This window comes from Danio rerio, chromosome 18 (assembly GCF_049306965.1).
Source record: "Danio rerio strain Tuebingen ecotype United States chromosome 18, GRCz12tu, whole genome shotgun sequence".
NCBI classification, from domain to species: domain Eukaryota; kingdom Metazoa; phylum Chordata; class Actinopteri; order Cypriniformes; family Danionidae; genus Danio; species Danio rerio.
The window spans coordinates 34,779,786-34,798,371 of NC_133193.1; the positions used below are offsets into that span (position 1 = coordinate 34,779,786).

Below are 18,586 nucleotides of genomic sequence, written 5' to 3' on the forward strand. Positions count from 1 at the left end.
TTATATCATGCCTGATCTCCTGTGTACTACTCCAGCCCGTTTCTGACTCTGCTTTGCCTTCTGCCTGCCCACTACCCAAGCTTGATACACGGACTCTGATACTCGCTGCCTGCCCTCGACCCAAGCCTGATACACGGACTCTGAATCATGCCGCCTGCCTTTGACCCATGCCTGGTAAATCACTCTGTGTCTGTCTGCCGCCAGCCTTAAGACCATTACTACTACTGTTGATGTGTGTTTGCACCTTTGTGCATATTGTGTGTTTGAGTAAGAGTGTGATTTAATAAATACTGCATAATGGATCCCTCCGTGTCAGTCTCCTCATTACAGAAGACTTCGCCCAACACGGATCCCGCAGCCATACAGGTTTTGTCTCACGAGATCACAACTCAAGCTCAGGTATTAACCACACATCAGCAACAGTTAACGCAGCTAACTCAGTTGACAGATGAACTGGTGAAATCACTGCAAAACCTGCAAGCTGCTCCCACAGCGCAACTCACCGCCAACTACTCTACTAGTCAACCCTTTGTGGCACAGACCCAGAATGTTTCCGGAGTTTGTTTGGCATTCCCTGACAAGTTTTCAGGTAACCCAGCTAAATGCAAAGGCTTTTTACTGCAGTGCAAACTGTTTATCGCCCAACAGCCCCATTTGTTTAAGGATGAGAATGGGAAAATTGCTTTTGTATGTTCACTGCTCACAGGAAAAGCTTTAGACTGGGCTACTGCAGTTTGGCCAGACAGCACCCTGATATTCCCCTCATTCAATGACTTTCTCAAACGATTTTGCACTGTGTTTGATCATCCTGAGGGTGGTCGTAATGCTGGTGAGGAGCTTTTGTGTGTGCAACAGGGAGATCGACGCGCAGCTGAATTTGCTCTGCATTTCCGCACACTGGCAGCGCAAACAGGCTGGGCTGATGATCCGCTCACTACACTCTACAGAAAAGCTCTGAGACCTGAACTACAAAAGGAGATGGCATGTCGAGATGAGGGGAAGACACTGGACCAGCTCATCGAACTTTCAATCAGGTTAGACACTTTGCTTCGCACCCGTAACCCTTTATGCTCTGTCACTTCCAGTCTTGTATCCCCTGAACCTCCCACGGAACCTATGCAACTGGGCAGAACCCGTTTGACCCCCGAATAACGTGAAGGGAGGCGGAGGAACCACCTATGCCTATATTGCGGACTTTCAGGTCACACGAAGATCCTGTGTCCCAACAAACTTCCACCTAAGGCTCTTCCTTTGAGTGCCACCACCGTATTCACGACTACTAATGACATTATGAGCGTGCCTGTCTGTCTAAAATATGAGGAAATTGAGATCTCGACTTTGGCCATGGTCGATTCAGGAGCCGCTGGCAACTTTATTGACTACACGTTTGCTAAACTCATTCCATTCCTCTAACCTCCTGTAATTCCTCTCTAGCCATCACTGCTATAGACGGGCGCCCCCTGGGGGAAGGACACAAAGTTCCGAACTATGCCAATATTTCTTCAAACAGGCTCTCTCCATGTAGAAAAAATTTCCCTCCTTGCGATTGACTCTCCTCGACACACCATTATCCTTGGACTCCCTTGGTTACAACTTCATGACCCTCAAGTTTCCTGGAGAACTGGTGAGATTATTAGATGGAGCGATAAATGCTTTACCCAGTGTCTACATTCTGTTTCCCCTGTCCAGATCAACACTATAACCAGTATTGAAGACTCCGAAATCTGTCAGATTCCCGAGGCTTATCATGATCTACTCGAAGCTTTTAACAAGCAAAAAGCCACTAAGCTTCCGCCTCATCGTGAGTATGATTGTGCCATTGAACTATTGCCAGGCACCACGCCCCCTCATGGTCAAATTTTCCCTCTCTCTCAGCCAGAAACCGAAGCCATGAACATGTATATCTCTGAGGAGCTGGAAAAGGGCTTCATAAGACCATCCACATCACCTGCTTCAGCCGGGTTTTTCTTCGTCAAGAAGAAGGACGGCAGTTTACGCCCCTGCATCGACTACAGAGGACTGAACGAAATCACAGTCAAGTATCGTTACCCTTTACCACTAGTTCCAGCAGCCCTTGAACAACTTCGCTCAGCCCAATACTTCACGAAGTTGGATCTCCGCAGTGCTTACAATCTCATCCGCATTCGACAGGGAGATGAGTGGAAAACCGGGTTCTCTACCATTAATGGCCACTACGAGTACCTCGTTATGCCCTTCGGCCTAGCTAGCAGTCCTTCCGTGTTCCAGGCTTTCATCAACAAGATATTTAGAGATATGCTCAACCAGTGGGTCATTGTGTACATTGACGACATCCTTATTTACTCCAACTCCTTACCGGAACACATCCAGCACGTCAGAGCGGTATTAAAACGCCTTATCCAAAATCAGTTATATGCCAAGATTTCTAAATGTGAGTTCCATCAGACCTGCATCACATTCCTGGGCTATATTATCAGTCCCGAGGGAGTCGCCATGGACCAACAGAAAGTCGACTCCGTCACACAATGGCCTCAACCTGAAACCATCCGGCAGCTACAACGTGTCCTGGGATTCGCCAACTTCTACAGACGGTTCATCATGAACTTCAGGGCAGTAGCTGCTCCCCTTACAGCCATTGTTAAAGCCAACAACGCCCGTCTAAAGTGGAACTCGCCAATTGTGCATATTGTGTGTTTGAGTAAGAGTGTGATTAATAAATACTGCATAATGGATCTCTCCGTGTCAGTCTCCTCGTTACAGTACATATCTTCTGAGCAACTTTGACAACGATCATCATCAGTCTGCAGTACTCTACCAAAAGAGACACATCTTTACTCTGCTCAGCTTTAATTTGAGGTCACATGTGTACCTCTTATAATTCCTGAGGTCCAATAAACCTGAGAGGGGACTGTAAGCTGAGAAAATATTATATACTATTTATTCTATGCTAATGAAGGACTACTGGCACATTCCAATCAAAGGAGTTCATAACTGCTCCAATACACATCTCTGCCATTTGCTTACAGTAACCAGGCTTTTCAACATACACAATTCATCTGCTAGTGATCTTTCATATATTTTACCATGTTTGATGTTATTTGACAGTTTATGACTTTAGCATTGTCGTGATGAAATAAACAGAGTTATTGATGCATTATTATATAAGCTAATTACAATTGTTGAGTCATGGGGCTCTATTTTGACGGTCCATGTGCAGAGCGCAAAAAGCAGGGCGCAAACGCTTTCAGGGCGTGTCAGGACGCGTTTTTGCTAATTTAAGGACGGGAAATCTGCCTTGCGCCGTGGCGCATGTTCTAAAAGGGTTGTTTATTTTCTTAATGAGTTATAGGTGTGTTTTGAGAATAAACCAATTAGAGTCTCATCTCTTATTCCCTTTAAGAGTCAGCTGCGTCGCGGCAAGATCGCATTCGCAATTTACAGGACATAAAGTAAGTCTAAGTGGAAAAAATAACATTTCACAAGCAAACAGTTAACAGTTTTTTAACAGAAAACTGTTAAACAGAGCATCTACTGCATGAGAATGAGAGATAATGGAACTACTCTCACATTCGCTCTTGGATAGGGAAACCTTTACGCAAAGACATCAATTAGTCTCTAAATAAATACTTTTGTTTGTTAAGCGCAAATATTCGTTTCAAATTCAGTTCTAATTTCCAGCAAATAAATAAATTAATAATAATAACAAAATGTGCTCAAAAACCCGAGTTATATCCTAAAACACATTCTGTGCCCCATATGGTCTAAAACCTGACAGGTGGGCAAATCTAAGCTTGTTTTTAATAAAACAAATATAAATATAGATATGATAAATAATAATGCTAATAATAATAACATTATACAAAAGCAAATTGTATGAATGAACTGAAAAAGCCTTCTGAAGAAGACATAAAAGCAGTGATTTTTTATATTTATTTAGGCTAGAAAATAATATGTTTTGCAATATTTTAATCCTTTATATTTATATCCTATATCTATTCTTATTATATCCTATATATTTACATTTTTTCATATGTAAAGATATTTGCCTATTGCTCTCTTGTGCGTATTAAGCAGTGCGTAAGCAAGGCGCAACTCTGCGCCGGAGTTTAGACCGGGTTGGTTTTGGTCTGATGAAAAATCTATTATAGTTTCTCAAAATAGCAATGCGCCAGCGGTCCGCCTCAAAACGCCTTCCTTTTTAGACCAGAACGCCTATGGGCGCACAAATGAGCACTAATGCATTTGCTATTTAAACAGCGTAGCGCAACGCCTCAAAACGACTCTTGCGCCAAGCTGAAATTACCAAAAGACTATTGCGTCTTGCGCCACACTGCGCCGGGTGTATGATAGGGCCCATGGTCTTTGCATTCATTATTAGCTGGTTTTGGGGGTCATTTTTTGTTCATGTGTGACAATGCTTTGCTCAGGGTATGAGAAGAAATAGTAAGTGTTGATCTTGGAGAATGGCTTTTACTTTGCGTCTCCCACACACCAGTGCATAGCCACATATGCTAACAAAGGCAGTTTCACTGTCTTTGTTGCTCAGCAGTGTATATGTAACAGTTCCTCTATACAGCAGGTTTGTTTTATTCTACTCTCTGTATATTTAAACATGTAACTTAATAAACAACTTTGCCACCTTTAAGGCGTTGAGATTCTTTCTCTTCATCGATAGTAACAACTCTGAGTCATATTAATTATAATGGAGTCAGATAAATAGTTGATTTAAACACACCATCCATCAACTGCTTTGTGTTTTCGATAATTGGTTCAGAATAGCAGCATAAGCATTTACAGTTGAAGTCAGAATTTTTAGCCCCCCTGAATTATTAACCTATTTTTTCCCAATTTCTGTTTATCGGAGAAAAGATTTTTTTCAACACATTTATAAATCTAATAGTTTTAATAACTCATTTCTAATAACTAATTTATTTTATCTTTGCAGGATGACAGTAATTAATATTTTAATAGATATTTTAAAACACTTCTATACAGATTAAAGTAACATTTAAAGGCTTAACTAGGTTAACTAGGCAGGTTAGGGTAGTTAGGCAAATTATTACACAATGATGGTTTGTTCTATAGACTATCAAAAAAAATTAGCTTAATGGGGCTAATAATTTTGACCTTAAAAATGCTTTCAAAAAATGTAACAGTTTTATTCTAGCTGAATTAAAACAAAGAAGACTTTCTCCAGAAGAAAAAAATTTATTAGACATACTGTGAAAATTTCCTTAACATAATTTGAGAAATTCTGACTTCAACTGTATGTGTGTGTGTGTGTGTGTGTGTGTGATGAATTCAATTAATAAATGTAATTGTAATTGTAAAACTTTATAATAATACCTCAAACAATAAATAGGAGGTTCATACAAATCAATGAATAATAAAATGTTCTACTCTTTTGTCTTTTCATTTTATTTGGCCATCATGTTCTTTTTTGTATTTTTCTCAGGTTTAAGCAGAATAATGTAACATTTTGGGGTGAATATACAGAGGAGCAGACCATAGCTGGAAGCTAAAATGGCAAAAATTTCCACAGCCACTGTGTACTTTCCTGGTGAACTGACATATGCTGGCACAAACACAATCCACACAGTACAGAAAATCAGCATGCTGAATGTAATAAATTTAGCTTCATTAAAACTGTCTGGAAGCTTTCTAGCAAAAAAAGCAAGTAGAAAGCAGACCACTGCCAACAAACCAATGTATCCCAACACTAATGCAAACCCTACAACGGATCCCACTGTGCACTGCAGGATCACCCGAGCACCAAACTCTCCTCCTGCTCTCTCTGTGGGCAGAGGGGGAGCCAGCAGCAGCCACAGCAAACATATGACAACCTGAACCATTGTGCAAACGAGTATGCCTGCCCTTTGCTGGATTGGTCCAAAGTACTGCATCAAGTTAGATCCAGGCAGAGTGGCTTGAAAAGCTACCAGCACCACCACAGTCTTACTGAGGATGCAGGCAATGCAGATAACAAAACTCACTCCAAACAAAGTGTGACGTAACATGCAATTCCATGTTGCAGGCCGACCAATAAAAACTAGAGCACAAAGGAAACAGAGAGTGAGCGACACCAACAACATGAAGCTCAGCTCTGAGTTGTTGGCTCGCACAAGAGGTGTGTCACGATGATGGAAAAACGTTGCCAGAACAGTTGTAGTCAGTGTAGCCCCAGTGACAGATAAGACTGTCAGTACAATCCCCATGGTATCTTGTAAGGACAGAAATTCCACAATCTTTGGGACACACTTTGTTCTTTCAACATTTGACCAGAACTTCTCTGGACATCTTATACACTTTGTAGAGTCTAAAGAATGTTGTGACATATAATCAGGGTTAGTTAAATCTTTTATTTTGTAAACAGAGATTGTGTAATATCTAACAGCTCAACCAAATAATTACAAATCAGTGCATTAATTGCATTAAATATATGAAATACCTGTCAAGTTACTGATTTCCCCTGCTGCACAAGGGAGGCAGTCAAAACAGCAGATGGCTTTTCCTTTTTGTACAGACTTTCTTGTGCCTGGAAGGCAGCTTACACTGCACACAGACACAGGAACCTGAATGGAATATGAAAAACCTCCTAAGACTGACAGCAATCTTCTAATGACAAAATATCTGTCAGCACTAAAAACTCTTAAAAAAAATTAACTTAAAAAATAATCAAATAAAATGGTTTCTTCGTGTTATTTCTTTACGAAAAAAAAACTATTCTTGTATACAAAATCACTTTCACACCCATGGCACACCTCTCCCATCTTATCAAGGGTAAGAAAGGTTAGCTATTGTACACATTCGAGTGCTCACTTAATTTTACTGTTCATTTAACGCACAAGCAAATATTCACAAATATGTCCATTCACATTAGAAAAGTTAGAAAATAGATTTAAAATTAAAAATTACAGCCAGATTACTAGGATCTTACTTGGTCAGACCAGCCCCCTCCCCAAACCACTTTCTTAATGTTTATGTTCAGCTCCTGGCCTGGTCCGTTGGCTGCATCGAACTGTCCCACCTGGACAAAATTCACTGCTCCACTTTCATCCACATGCCAGTTCATAATGTCATAAGAGGCAGATGGCTCACCATTATCTTCAAAATAAACCAGCTCACCCACTGGTGTTGTAAAGTTTACTGCATTTAGGTAGTGGAGAAGCTATGAAAGGAAATGTATTGTGTATTATCATATAGAATAATTATAAAATAGATTTTCAAAGATAACAATCACGAAATAAAAACTGACACACTATACCTGTCTAGGCTTTATTTGGTTCACATCAGGACATTGTCCATTTTCAAATGGGCCTCTTCCAGGCTGGCAAGCAATCATGTTGTGAATAGCATAAGCAATGGCATACACAGCCTTATACACATTGTAAGTGACTCTTAACTGTGAAACATCTGTGTAGATGCCGCCATGAATTTCCACATTCTCTGACCCTGTGCACTTTGGCCTTTTGAAAGAAGGCTGCCAATCCTGTGCTAACGAGCACCCAAAAATTTCTTCCCATACATCTTTTACAAATGGTTCATTTGACTGTTTTGCAGGGTTCAGCTGTGAAAGATAAGCACCAAGACCCTCAATATCAGCTCTGTGCAGGGCAAATCCAAGTGTACCAGCTAAGAGAGGAATGCTTGCTGGGTCAAGGAACTGAACAGAGGTGCTCCAGGCCTCTGTGGCTATCCACTGCCTATTGGTCACATTCTGCACCACCACTTCCTTGAATAAAACTTCTATATCAGGGGCAATGGCGAATGTCACCACAACATGAGCTGTGGAACTCTGTATTGTCTCTACAGTTCGTCTGATTCTTCTCTGTGAGTGGGATTTTGGAATGAATTCAAGGTAGTCCACACAAACCCCTACATGTTCCAGTTCTTTCAAAAGCAGCTGCACACCACTTTTACCATATTCATCATCCCCTGCGACCACCCCCACCCATGTCCAGTCTAGCAGGTGAAGCAGACGGGCCATGGCCTTGGCCTGGAAGGCATCACTGGGAACAGTGCGTAGGAAAGTATGAAATCTGTGATTGTCACCGAGACAAGCACAGGATGCAAAATAACTCACCTGGACAGACAAAATATAAACAATTGAGAGGAAAAAGGTGAGTGCAAATACTTTAAATCTAATAAATATAAACTAAGATTGAAACATTTTGTTTCACATCAAGAAATTCCATCAAACTTTGCAACAACATTACAATTTTTGCTGGTATTCATACAGCTGAACATATTCAGTATATAATAATAAATTTGAACTAAAAGATTTTTCAGTGTAGTCTGCTGAACTTAAGGAGTGCATAAAATAGTCTCAATATAACTCTACGATCTCTAGATTACCAGGAGACTTTTATAAAAGTAATTTAATATCTTACAGGCAGTCAGTGATGTATAATAAATTTAGTTTAAATAAGTTTATGAAGGTACAACATGATGAAAATACTATGTTAGAATCTGTATAATATTTTTGTATTCATCACCTTTAAAACAAAACATGCATATAGTAAATATAAGTTTACAACAAAAAAAAAAAAAAAAAAAAAATATATATATATATATATATATATATATATATATATATATATATATAATGTGGGAAAAATGTATTAATTCATAATACCATGGGGATATCAAATACTCCCAGTGTGTCAGCCACCCCTATTGAGGCTGAGGAACGAGCATCACCGACAATCACAGGTACCCTAGGTGCCACAATGCACTCTGTGTCTGACACTGTCTCCTCCTGCCCTGTCATTATTGCTAAAGCAGCACTCAATGTTGTGCTCTCAGCTAAGCATGTGTCAGCTACCAGGTACCCCAAAATAATGTTCGGAAGCAGAAAGGGGTCTCGATTAATCTCCTCCACTGTGAAAAGCATGGTTTTAAGCCAGCGGTATGAACGAAGGTCAACACTGAAATAGAGCATAAAATATAAGTTAAGCAAGAAAAAATAACATGAAACAGTAATGTTTGTTCTAATTTTATCATCTAAATATAGTAAAAGTTACAATAAAAGTTTGTAAGATAACCTAAAAAATATGCAGAAAATTAGTTTACTAAAAATCTAAATCAAGCTGTTTAATCAGTAAACTGTCGTTGTCTTTCCTTTTATATTGAACTGAAGCAAGTAAAACCCATTTTGGAACTTTGAATATATGAAAAGTTGCTGTACAACTGGCCGTTATAGACTAATTCACAATACACTCACCCCTGACAGCGAGATCTATTCTGTATTTGAGTAAAAGCATGGTTAGGTACTGGTGCCTCATTATAAACTGGAAACAGACCACCAATTATCACATCTCCTTCTTTATATAGACTCTCTGAAATAACTCTGCCTTGCAGACCACAAGACTGCTCTGTACTACAAAGCCTGATTATTTCACCAATTAATCCCACAATCCACAACTGCATAATCAATCTTTACACTAAGATAGATTTAGAGAAACTGAATACAAATGTGAAGGCTTAGACTTGTCCTGCAAAGAAAAAAAAATTGGACGATAACTCTCCTTTTGTACATCTTAATTTGCCTGTGGCAAAAAAAAAAAAAACACAAAACAGCAAACTAGTCAATATGGTGACTGGAGAAGCCCAGAAAAAACAACATCAGCAGGAATCACAACAAAACAAAAATGTCACTTGAGAAATTACAAGTCAGGGCAGGCCCAACATGTAGTGTGCTAATTCTAGTCACTTCTAGCCACACAATGTACAATATACTGTACAGTGTGAAACAGATTAGACAGCCAATTGTTTGTATTATTTACCAAATGTGTCCTGCAATAAAACAATAAAAACTTTTGAGTATAAAGAAGAGGACATGTAAGAAAAGGCCCAGGATAGATTCATCATGTAGTTTAAAAATTTAAAACGAACGGACACTCTAGTCTTTCTCTTTCTCAAGAACTTTACAAAAACAGATGCCATGCAATAGAACAATACTCTTTTTAGTCTGACTAGCAGATCTGCAAGGAAGCAAGTTGTTCAACTGTTTCATTTACCCAATATATATTCAACCAGAGCTCAGGTCACTGACACTATACACAGAATCAGCCCACCACCTGCAAGGGGGTGTAAGCCGTAAGGGGCCAGTGCCTTGTGGAACAAGTGGTGGTCGAAGGTTAGGACCACGACAACAAGATTGCTGAGCACAGAAATTGGCTCTTGGGACATGGAATGTCACTTCACTGGGAGGGAAGGAGCCCAAGCTTGTGACTAGAGATAGTTGGGCTCAACTTCACACACAGCTTGGGCATTGGAATAGGGATGTATCGATACAACGTTTTAACTTCCGATACGATACCCAAATTGCAACCTTCAGTACAAACCGATATTGATACAATAATTAGCACAAATCATGAATACTTTACTTTTACCAATTTCGTTGAGTGAAATGTATGAACGGCTAGATCAAACTGAGAACAAAAGTCAGCAACAGTAAGTATGGAAAAACCGACCAATTTATTAACTTTATCGGTTGCATAAATATGAACCTTTTACATAAGAATACATAAAAAAGAATTAAATAATAAATATTAAGTCCCTGAAAAATATCTTAATTACATAAACAGAAATTTATTTTTTAAAGTGCAAAATACTAAGTAAAGGTCCCTTCAGTTATTTATTTTTTACCATCAGCAAATGGTATAAACAGCTGCAAGCAGGAACAAACAAAAAGAATTTTTGATCCAGTTTCGAGCTGAAAAATATGTCACACTGGGCAGCAGAAATAGGGATTTATTGTTATAAGTTATTTTTAAGTAAATAAATATGCGCAGTATGGTTAGTTCAAACATTTACATAATCACATAATCTATTTAATCTGTGTTTGTATCATAAGAAGATTATGGCTGCGTCAATGCTCCCAAACAAAACATTATTATTTTATATTATATATTGCACATATTATCTTTAACATAAATATACTAGCAGTGGCTGGATGGAAACACACCCTTTCTCCACAGCACATTAAAAAATGTGACTTTTAAGAATAATTTTATTTATCAAAATTTACTTTATTTGCATAATATATTGCACAGATTCCAAATGGGAAAAGTATGACAATGTAAAGAAAGACAGAACTGCAAACTTATGTGCAAAGCTGAAACTGTTTATCAGAGCACTTTATCTTTCTGGGCTTTTTAAAGAAGAGTTAAATATAGGAATATCTAATTAAATTTTCCTTCTGCCCGAGAGTAATAACATACTTTCTTTTAAACTGTAATAATGGCCCTCAGAATGATTTCTTATTTAACAGACAATTAAAGCAACAAAAATGTTCAGCACTTAAAACCTTTTACATGACAGCTATAGAAAACAAAAGCAGAATCCGGGACATGTTAGGCGATTTAGATATCATGGCTGAATGCATTTTCTAAGTCCCAAATAGAGGACATGTCTGGGAAAAAGAGAATGCATTGTCACCCTAAAAAATGAGCTGGATCAGTCTATTCAGTAAAAGGCTTTTCTTTTCTGCGTGTCCTCGCGCTTCTCACAAATCTATTACCAAAGTCAGAACAGATGTCCAGCACCTCTCTGTGGGTCTGCAGCAGCAGAGCATCTGAGTCTGTGGAGTTTCTCACGCACACAGAACAGGGCCACTGAGGTAAAGTCTTATGTGTGGGAAGCGCTGTTGTGGATTTGGGTATCACACTGGATGAACCATGATATGCCATGACCGAATTGTGAACGTTTTAAGTGAGGCTCGCACAATGTAAGCTATGTCGCCATTTAGTGCCTTGCGTTGCTTAGCAGTGTATACAAAAAAATGTAAGGATTTATATTTTTTGCATTTGTTGATAGCGTCAGCGTGTGCTACCGTCACAATAGATTTATATCGTAATACACCATAAATTAGTGTGAAGAGCATGTTAAATCTTAAAGGGACTTTGCTAGAAAGCAGTGTTGTGAAGTATATGGGCTTTGCACGCTGGCTGTGGACGCTGCTGGATAGAATAGCTGTAACAGGTTTAGAGCGCATCAGACAGCTTGTATCAGAGATTTTTAACGCAGTCCGATATAGTTTTTTGGATTGATTTCAAACCTTTTTTCGACATCAATATCGTATCGAGACATCCCTACTCTGGAACTTAACTTTTTGAGAAGGACTGGGCAAAACACCAGTGCAGAGACTTCAACACCCATGAGGGTAATGACAGTTATACCAGAGGCATGATTAGGAGAAATGGTCTCCCTGATCTGAATCCGAGTGTTGTTCTGTTATTGGACATCTGTGGTAATCACAGTGGCGTGTGAGATACACCCTGTGCATCTCAGGATATTGTGGGGTTGTCTTGGCTGGCACATCTCTACAATATTGCATAGAGGTCAGGGGCAGTACCTATGGACTGGGCAACTGGGTTCCTATTTTTAAGACGGGGGTCCGAAGGGTGTGTTCCAACTATAGGGGGATCGCATTCCTCAGCCTCCCTGGGTAAGTCTATGCCAGAGTACTGGAGAGGAGGATCCGGCTGATAGTTGAATCTAGGATCCAGGTGGAACAATGTGGTTTTCGTCCAGGCCACGGTAACTCTTGAGTGCTCGAAGGTTTATGGGGATTATGCCCAATCAGTCCACATGTGTTTTGTGGACCTGGAGACCACCCTTGTGGCATCCTGTGAGAGGTGCTCTGGGAGTATGGGGTCAGAGGCACTCTGTTAAGGGCTGTCTGAAGGAGGTCTTAGTGAAGCTTTTATTGTCCTGAAATTATGGTTGTTTGTTCTGAGTTAAATACTGGAGGGAAAGCTGCAAAAGTGTCATTGGAATTTTGTATATAAGATATCTCTTTTGGCAAAGAATGGACTCAGTATGACAACTGGTCTGCAATGAACAAATAACTGTAAGTATAGTGTATCTGAAATAATCAAATATCCAAATGTATTAATTTTTGGATGAATGTGATCTGTTACTAATTAGAAACGGTCTAAATTTTATGATCACTTAAAATTGTGGACAGATTGCATTCTGAGCTAGAAAAAAAGCTAATTCTAATAAATAAGATAATTATTTTCACAAGTGCTAGATAACGCTTACATGCATTTAACCTTTCACCATTCATTGGAATCCGCTGTTGGGCCAATATAATGGAAACTTACAACGCTATGTATAATTTTGATTTGACTATCCATCTATGTCTTTGATTTATCGTTGAGTAATTGATGTAATTGATTTATTCTTTGATTCTGTAATTGGCATGATAAACTTTAACCTCAAAATAAAGTGTTAAGTTTTGATTCAATCTGATTATCCTGAAATCATTACAGATGTGACTACTGTATTTGCAAATTGGTGTGTTTAAACACAAACAATTTAACTGTTATTTTATCAGAGATTCAATTTATCTTTATTTCTATAGCGCTTTTGCTATGTAGATTGTGTAAAAGCAGCTTTACATAGAAGGTTATAGTAAATTGAAACAGTGTCTGTTCAGTTTTCAATGTTGAAGTTCAGTTTACTTCAGATCAGTTCAGTGTGGTTTATTATTCACTGCTGAGAGTTCAAACACTGAAAAGAAAATCCATTGATGCACAGCTTCACAATTTCTGAACCATGCAAGCCAGAGGAGACAGCAGCGAGGAAAAAACTTCACCAATTGGCAAAAGTGAAGGATTAAAAAATCTTGAGAGAAACCAGGCTCAGTTGGGCAAAACCAGGATCAATGTGAGGACTCGTCGATCACTAGAGTCTTACAGGGATAAGTCTCATGCTCTCCACTCCTCAATGACCACCACAGCAGCTGCTTAGGATACAGCCTGGTCCAGAATTATAAAGGTTCAAATAATAATGAGAATGAAAAAGGAAAATAAACACATCTACTTCTTACAAGAAACACATCTGTCAGAAGTAAAAAAAAAAAAAAAAAAAATGGCTATAAAAATATATTTTACAGTTCCTGTCCTAAAAGTTTTAAGAGGGACATTTTTATTCTAATCTCACGAGTAGTCAATTTTGAGTTGAAAAAAGAAATTAAAGATAAAGAAGGAAGATGTGTTATAATAATTGTAAAATGATCAATCAACAATACCATCATAACTGCTGAAAATTTATATGCTCCACCAAAAAGCAATAAAAAGTATGCCCCTATATTATTTGATATTGTAGCTAAAGAAATGGGGGGAATTTGTATATGTGGAGATCTTAATAAAACGCTCATAACCTGGATACTACAAGCATTAAAAAAGTAAGAAACATATAACAAAGATCATGTATGACATTTGAGCACATAAATGAGTCTAATTGATATCTGGAGAGAAATGTGCCCATTATAGAAGAATTATAGTCACTATTTGGCTACACACAGTAAATCCAAGAACAGATTATTTTCTTCTACAAGAAGAAAGGTATAGGTTACAGCATTGTCGAATTAGTGTAGCTGATGTATCAGCAGATCAGGGTGCTATCTATGTGAACATCTCCTTAAAGGTGGAAAAGAGGCAGTGGAGGCTAAACCAAGGCACTTGAGGCAATAATTTGAGGAAAATTAATAGCTATAACAAGCACTCTTAAAAAGAAAAAGAGGCTTATTATGGCAAACTTACTTCAGATTTAGAGCAAATGGAATGTAAATATATACTTAGTGCCAATAAAGAGGTGATGGAACAAATGGGGGAATTAAGGAAAAAAAAAATAGTTTATTTCAGCTAGAATATTTGTGAAGCAAAGTTATTATGCAGCAGGACCAAGGGCCAGGGGCGTAGATTTAGGGTGGATGGAAGGGACACGTCCCCACCAATATCTACCAACCATAGAAATGTCCCCACCAATAATTTTATTCACGCTGTCAACATTAACGTATGCAGCGGGAGAAAGGGTTTAAATTACATTCTCTCCTTGAGTCCTCCTGCCCCCAAAACGCATATGGACATTTTGATTGGCTGTGCCTTTCCCTTCTATCATGTGAGAGGCTGTGGCTGCCTTCAGATGCAAGCAACGCCAAGTGCAGAGGATTGTTTTTCCCCATGCTAGAATAAGGTGTGTTGGGTGAGGAGTGAGGATGTGCGACAGCAAAAAAAAAACAGTGGACATAAGGTGCTTTTTTTCAACTAAAATGTGTCACAAAAACGCAAGTTCACTACTGAATGAGCCCATCATGATAATAATAATGCTTGCGTTTTTCCCACTTTAATGCAAAGTCTATTATTATAGCAGACTGATATAGACTAGTCTTTGAATAATATGCCCTGAAAACTAACTGCAGAATAAACAGCTAAAGTATATGATCCGTGCCAGCTCTCCTAATCTCTCAGAGTAGCATGTGAAATTTCAGTTGAAACAATTTATCAGAAAAAATACAGCCTTTTTATAGGCATAATACTGATATATCATGTTTTATCTGCACTATGGCTAAAATAAACTGAAGTCTTTATTAAGCTCTCTTTATCAGTTATTAAACATTCTTTAATATTACACTATTAGACCTGTAGCCAGCTTATTGAAAGGGGTGGGGGTTTTTTTGCAGTTATTTGCCTTATTTTCTATTTAATTATGAAGTAAAAAATATTGCATTTTAGTGACGTTTTTAAGAACTAGATTTTGCTGGATTATCTTGTCGAATGGTGATCATAACCACACTTTATGATGTACCAAAAATATTAATTCATTCATTTTCTTGTCGGCTTAATCCCTATATTAATCCGGGTCGCCACAGCGGAATGAACCGCCAAATTATCCAGCAAGTTTCTACACAGCGGATGCCCTTCCAGCCGCAACCCATCTCTGGAAAACATCCACACACATTCATACACTACAGACAATTTAGTCTACCCAATTCACCTGTACCGCATGTCTTTGGACTGTGGGGGAAACCGGAGCACCCGGAGGAAACCCACACGAAGGCAGGGAGAACATGCAAACTCCACACAGAAACGCCAACTGACCCGAGGTTCGAACCAGGGACCTTCTTGCTGTGAGGTGACAGCACTACCTACTGCGCCACTGCCTCGCCTACCAAAAAATATTTCCAACCAATTTTGTCAAATTGCTTACCATATTATATTATTTTTATTAACAAATGTGCATTTAATTAACATTTTGAATAGAAAAAATATGAGAAGATACTTATTTTAAAATACAAATTTATTATCATCTATCATCAATGTTTTTTTTTTTTTTTAATTGCCTACTGGCAAATAACTAACACATTTATATTTTCTCAGTCAGAATTTGCCCATTTGAATGATAAGAAAAAATGTAAAATAATAATAATAATACAATTCTGTTTTTTCGAAACACCCAACCCCGCCTTGCTACAGGCCTAAAACTTTGTATGAAGAGAGGATTAATTGTTAATACATTTTAATAGCAGTTAAATAAATAATAGCAGCATATATATATATATATATATATATATATATATATATATATATATATATATATATATATATATATATATATATATATATATATATATATATATATATATATATATATATATATATATATATAACCAAACTTATTGCAAGCAGATAAGAAATCAGAAAATTAATAAATAAACTCCCAAAATACGTGATCCCAAAACAAACTAAATTAAATATATAACATAAAAGATATTGAAAATATATTTAAGAGATACTATGAAGAATTATATAACCAGACTTCTACTATGGACAGAAATAAAGTAAAAGAGCTCTTTGAGACATTAGATAAGCCCTCTATTGGTGATGTACAAAACAGAAGCCTAACTACAAAAATACCTGCAGATAAATTACAATATGCCATGAGTAAAATAAAATCAGGGAAAGCACCAGGTATTGATTAATTTCCTGCAGACTCCTGAGAACTTTCAGTTCGGAACTAGCGCCTGTATTAAGGGACACCTTTAGTTGTGCTATAAAAGAAGGGAAAATTCCTCCATTTTGCAAAGAGGCTATAATTAGTTATTTTGAAAGAATATTGCCAATATTACAGACCGATATAACTTCTTAATACTGATTTCAAAAGCATTAACACTTTATTTTGATTGTCCATTTAAGTATTAGTAGACTGTCTGGTTAATATCTGTTGATACTGCTTCTTCAACAGACATTTAACTGACTATAAGAAACTTATCAAGTACATGTCACCTTATACATATAATGTGCTTAATTATTGTTTTTTCATACTTTGTTACCCCTTTGATGCACAAGCCATAAAACAGATATAGAAAAAGTAAACCTAGACAGGTCACTTTAGACCCATTAAGAGGATCAAAGGGGTTAATTGTTTTTTTTTTCATTAATAAATTAAGTATCACATTATTTACAAACAAGTAATTTAAGAGTAGTTGCTTGTTTTTGAAGATTATTCAGAATGCATAAGTAAATGATTATTAAACTATTCAAATTAACACTTATCTCTCTTATTATTCAGGCATATATTAATAATTAACTTAATTAATTTTATCAGTGTTAATAAATGCTGCACCCAGTTTTGTGACCTAATTTAATGTGAGGACTATTTGTGCTTTATAAATCCTTTTTAAATGACAATTATAGACTCAGTTATATTATATACAGGAAAAATAGAAAATAAATGACTTCATTTGTTTATATTCACTTGAAGATACACAAATAAAACTATCAAATGAAAAATAAATTGCTAAGTAACATTGAAATGTATCTTCATATATTGTTAAATTATTATATTATTATAATATTATTATAAATATAATCTTAAATTATTATTGTTTTATTCAATTTTATGTTATATTTTGACACTCCTGTTATTCAGCAATGTTTATACTTTACCGTAATTTTACTTATTAGGTAAGATTGCAAATATGTGTTGTTTATTTAATACTGAGCCTTTATTTATCATTTATGGGGGGTTTATAAAGCATAAATAGTCCTCACTTTAGATTAGAAACTGAAGTTGAGCATTTATTAACATACAAATTAACTATAAGTGTATGCCTGAATAATCAGATATAATATGTTAATTTAAATAGTTTATTAATCATTTACTTTTGCATTCTAAATAATCTTTAAAAACCCAACTACTCTTAAATAAAAATAATTTGTAAATAATGCAATACTTAATTTAGTCATAATTAATTAGTACCAAAGTATGAAAGACAATCATTAAGCACATTTTAAATGTGCTTATAAGTCAAGAATACAGCATTTGGAGCTGCAGTTATAAACTGCTTACGTTTATTAATGTAGAGTCAATGCTTAACAAATTAATTGCTTATTAACCAATGCTTAATAAATTATAGTGTGTGGCCCCCACAGTCCAAAAACATGTGGTATATGTTAATAAGCTAAATTGGCCATAGTGTATTTGTGTGCATTTGAGAGTGGATGTTTTCCAGTGTTGGGCTGTGGCTGTAAGGGCATCCGCAGCTGTCAGCGTTTTGGGTAAATTTTTCACGTAATGATTTTTATTTACCACTAGATGTCGTCATTTCAACTTTTCCTTTTTTGATTACCTGTAATCACCGAGATCAGTTTCACATGTGCCTTGTTTAGTTGTGTGTAACTCATTTTCCTCCGTTCTTTGCTCGTTTATTGTTGGACCATGCCTGTCACCTACAGTGAGTTTTTCCATCTTGTTATTTGAGCTAAGTTCTCTTGTATCAATTATTCCTAGGAGTTTTTTGGATATTTTCTGT

General features: G+C 37.1%; 1 protein-coding gene across 3 annotated transcripts in view; it reads right to left on the minus strand.

Annotated features, from left to right (window-relative positions):
* Positions 1–5,396: 5,396 nt before the first annotated feature.
* olfcs2 (olfactory receptor C family, s2) overlaps positions 5,397–18,586 on the minus strand; it is a 33,908-nt gene continuing 20,718 nt past the window's right edge. The window contains exons 1-6 of one of the 3 annotated variants that reach the window (NM_001100955.1): positions 9,203–9,483; positions 8,615–8,906; positions 7,244–8,062; positions 6,917–7,147; positions 6,428–6,551; positions 5,397–6,295 (exon numbers count right to left, since the gene is read on the minus strand). In NM_001100955.1, the coding sequence (NP_001094425.1) occupies positions 5,397–6,295; positions 6,428–6,551; positions 6,917–7,147; positions 7,244–8,062; positions 8,615–8,906; positions 9,203–9,408 (2,571 nt within the window). In that variant the 5' untranslated portion in view covers positions 9,409–9,483. Of the gene's footprint in view, positions 6,296–6,427; positions 6,552–6,916; positions 7,148–7,243; positions 8,063–8,614; positions 8,907–9,202; positions 9,484–18,586 lie in introns of those variants that run through there. The other 2 variants (XM_073929495.1, XM_073929493.1) reach the window with 2 other exon arrangements.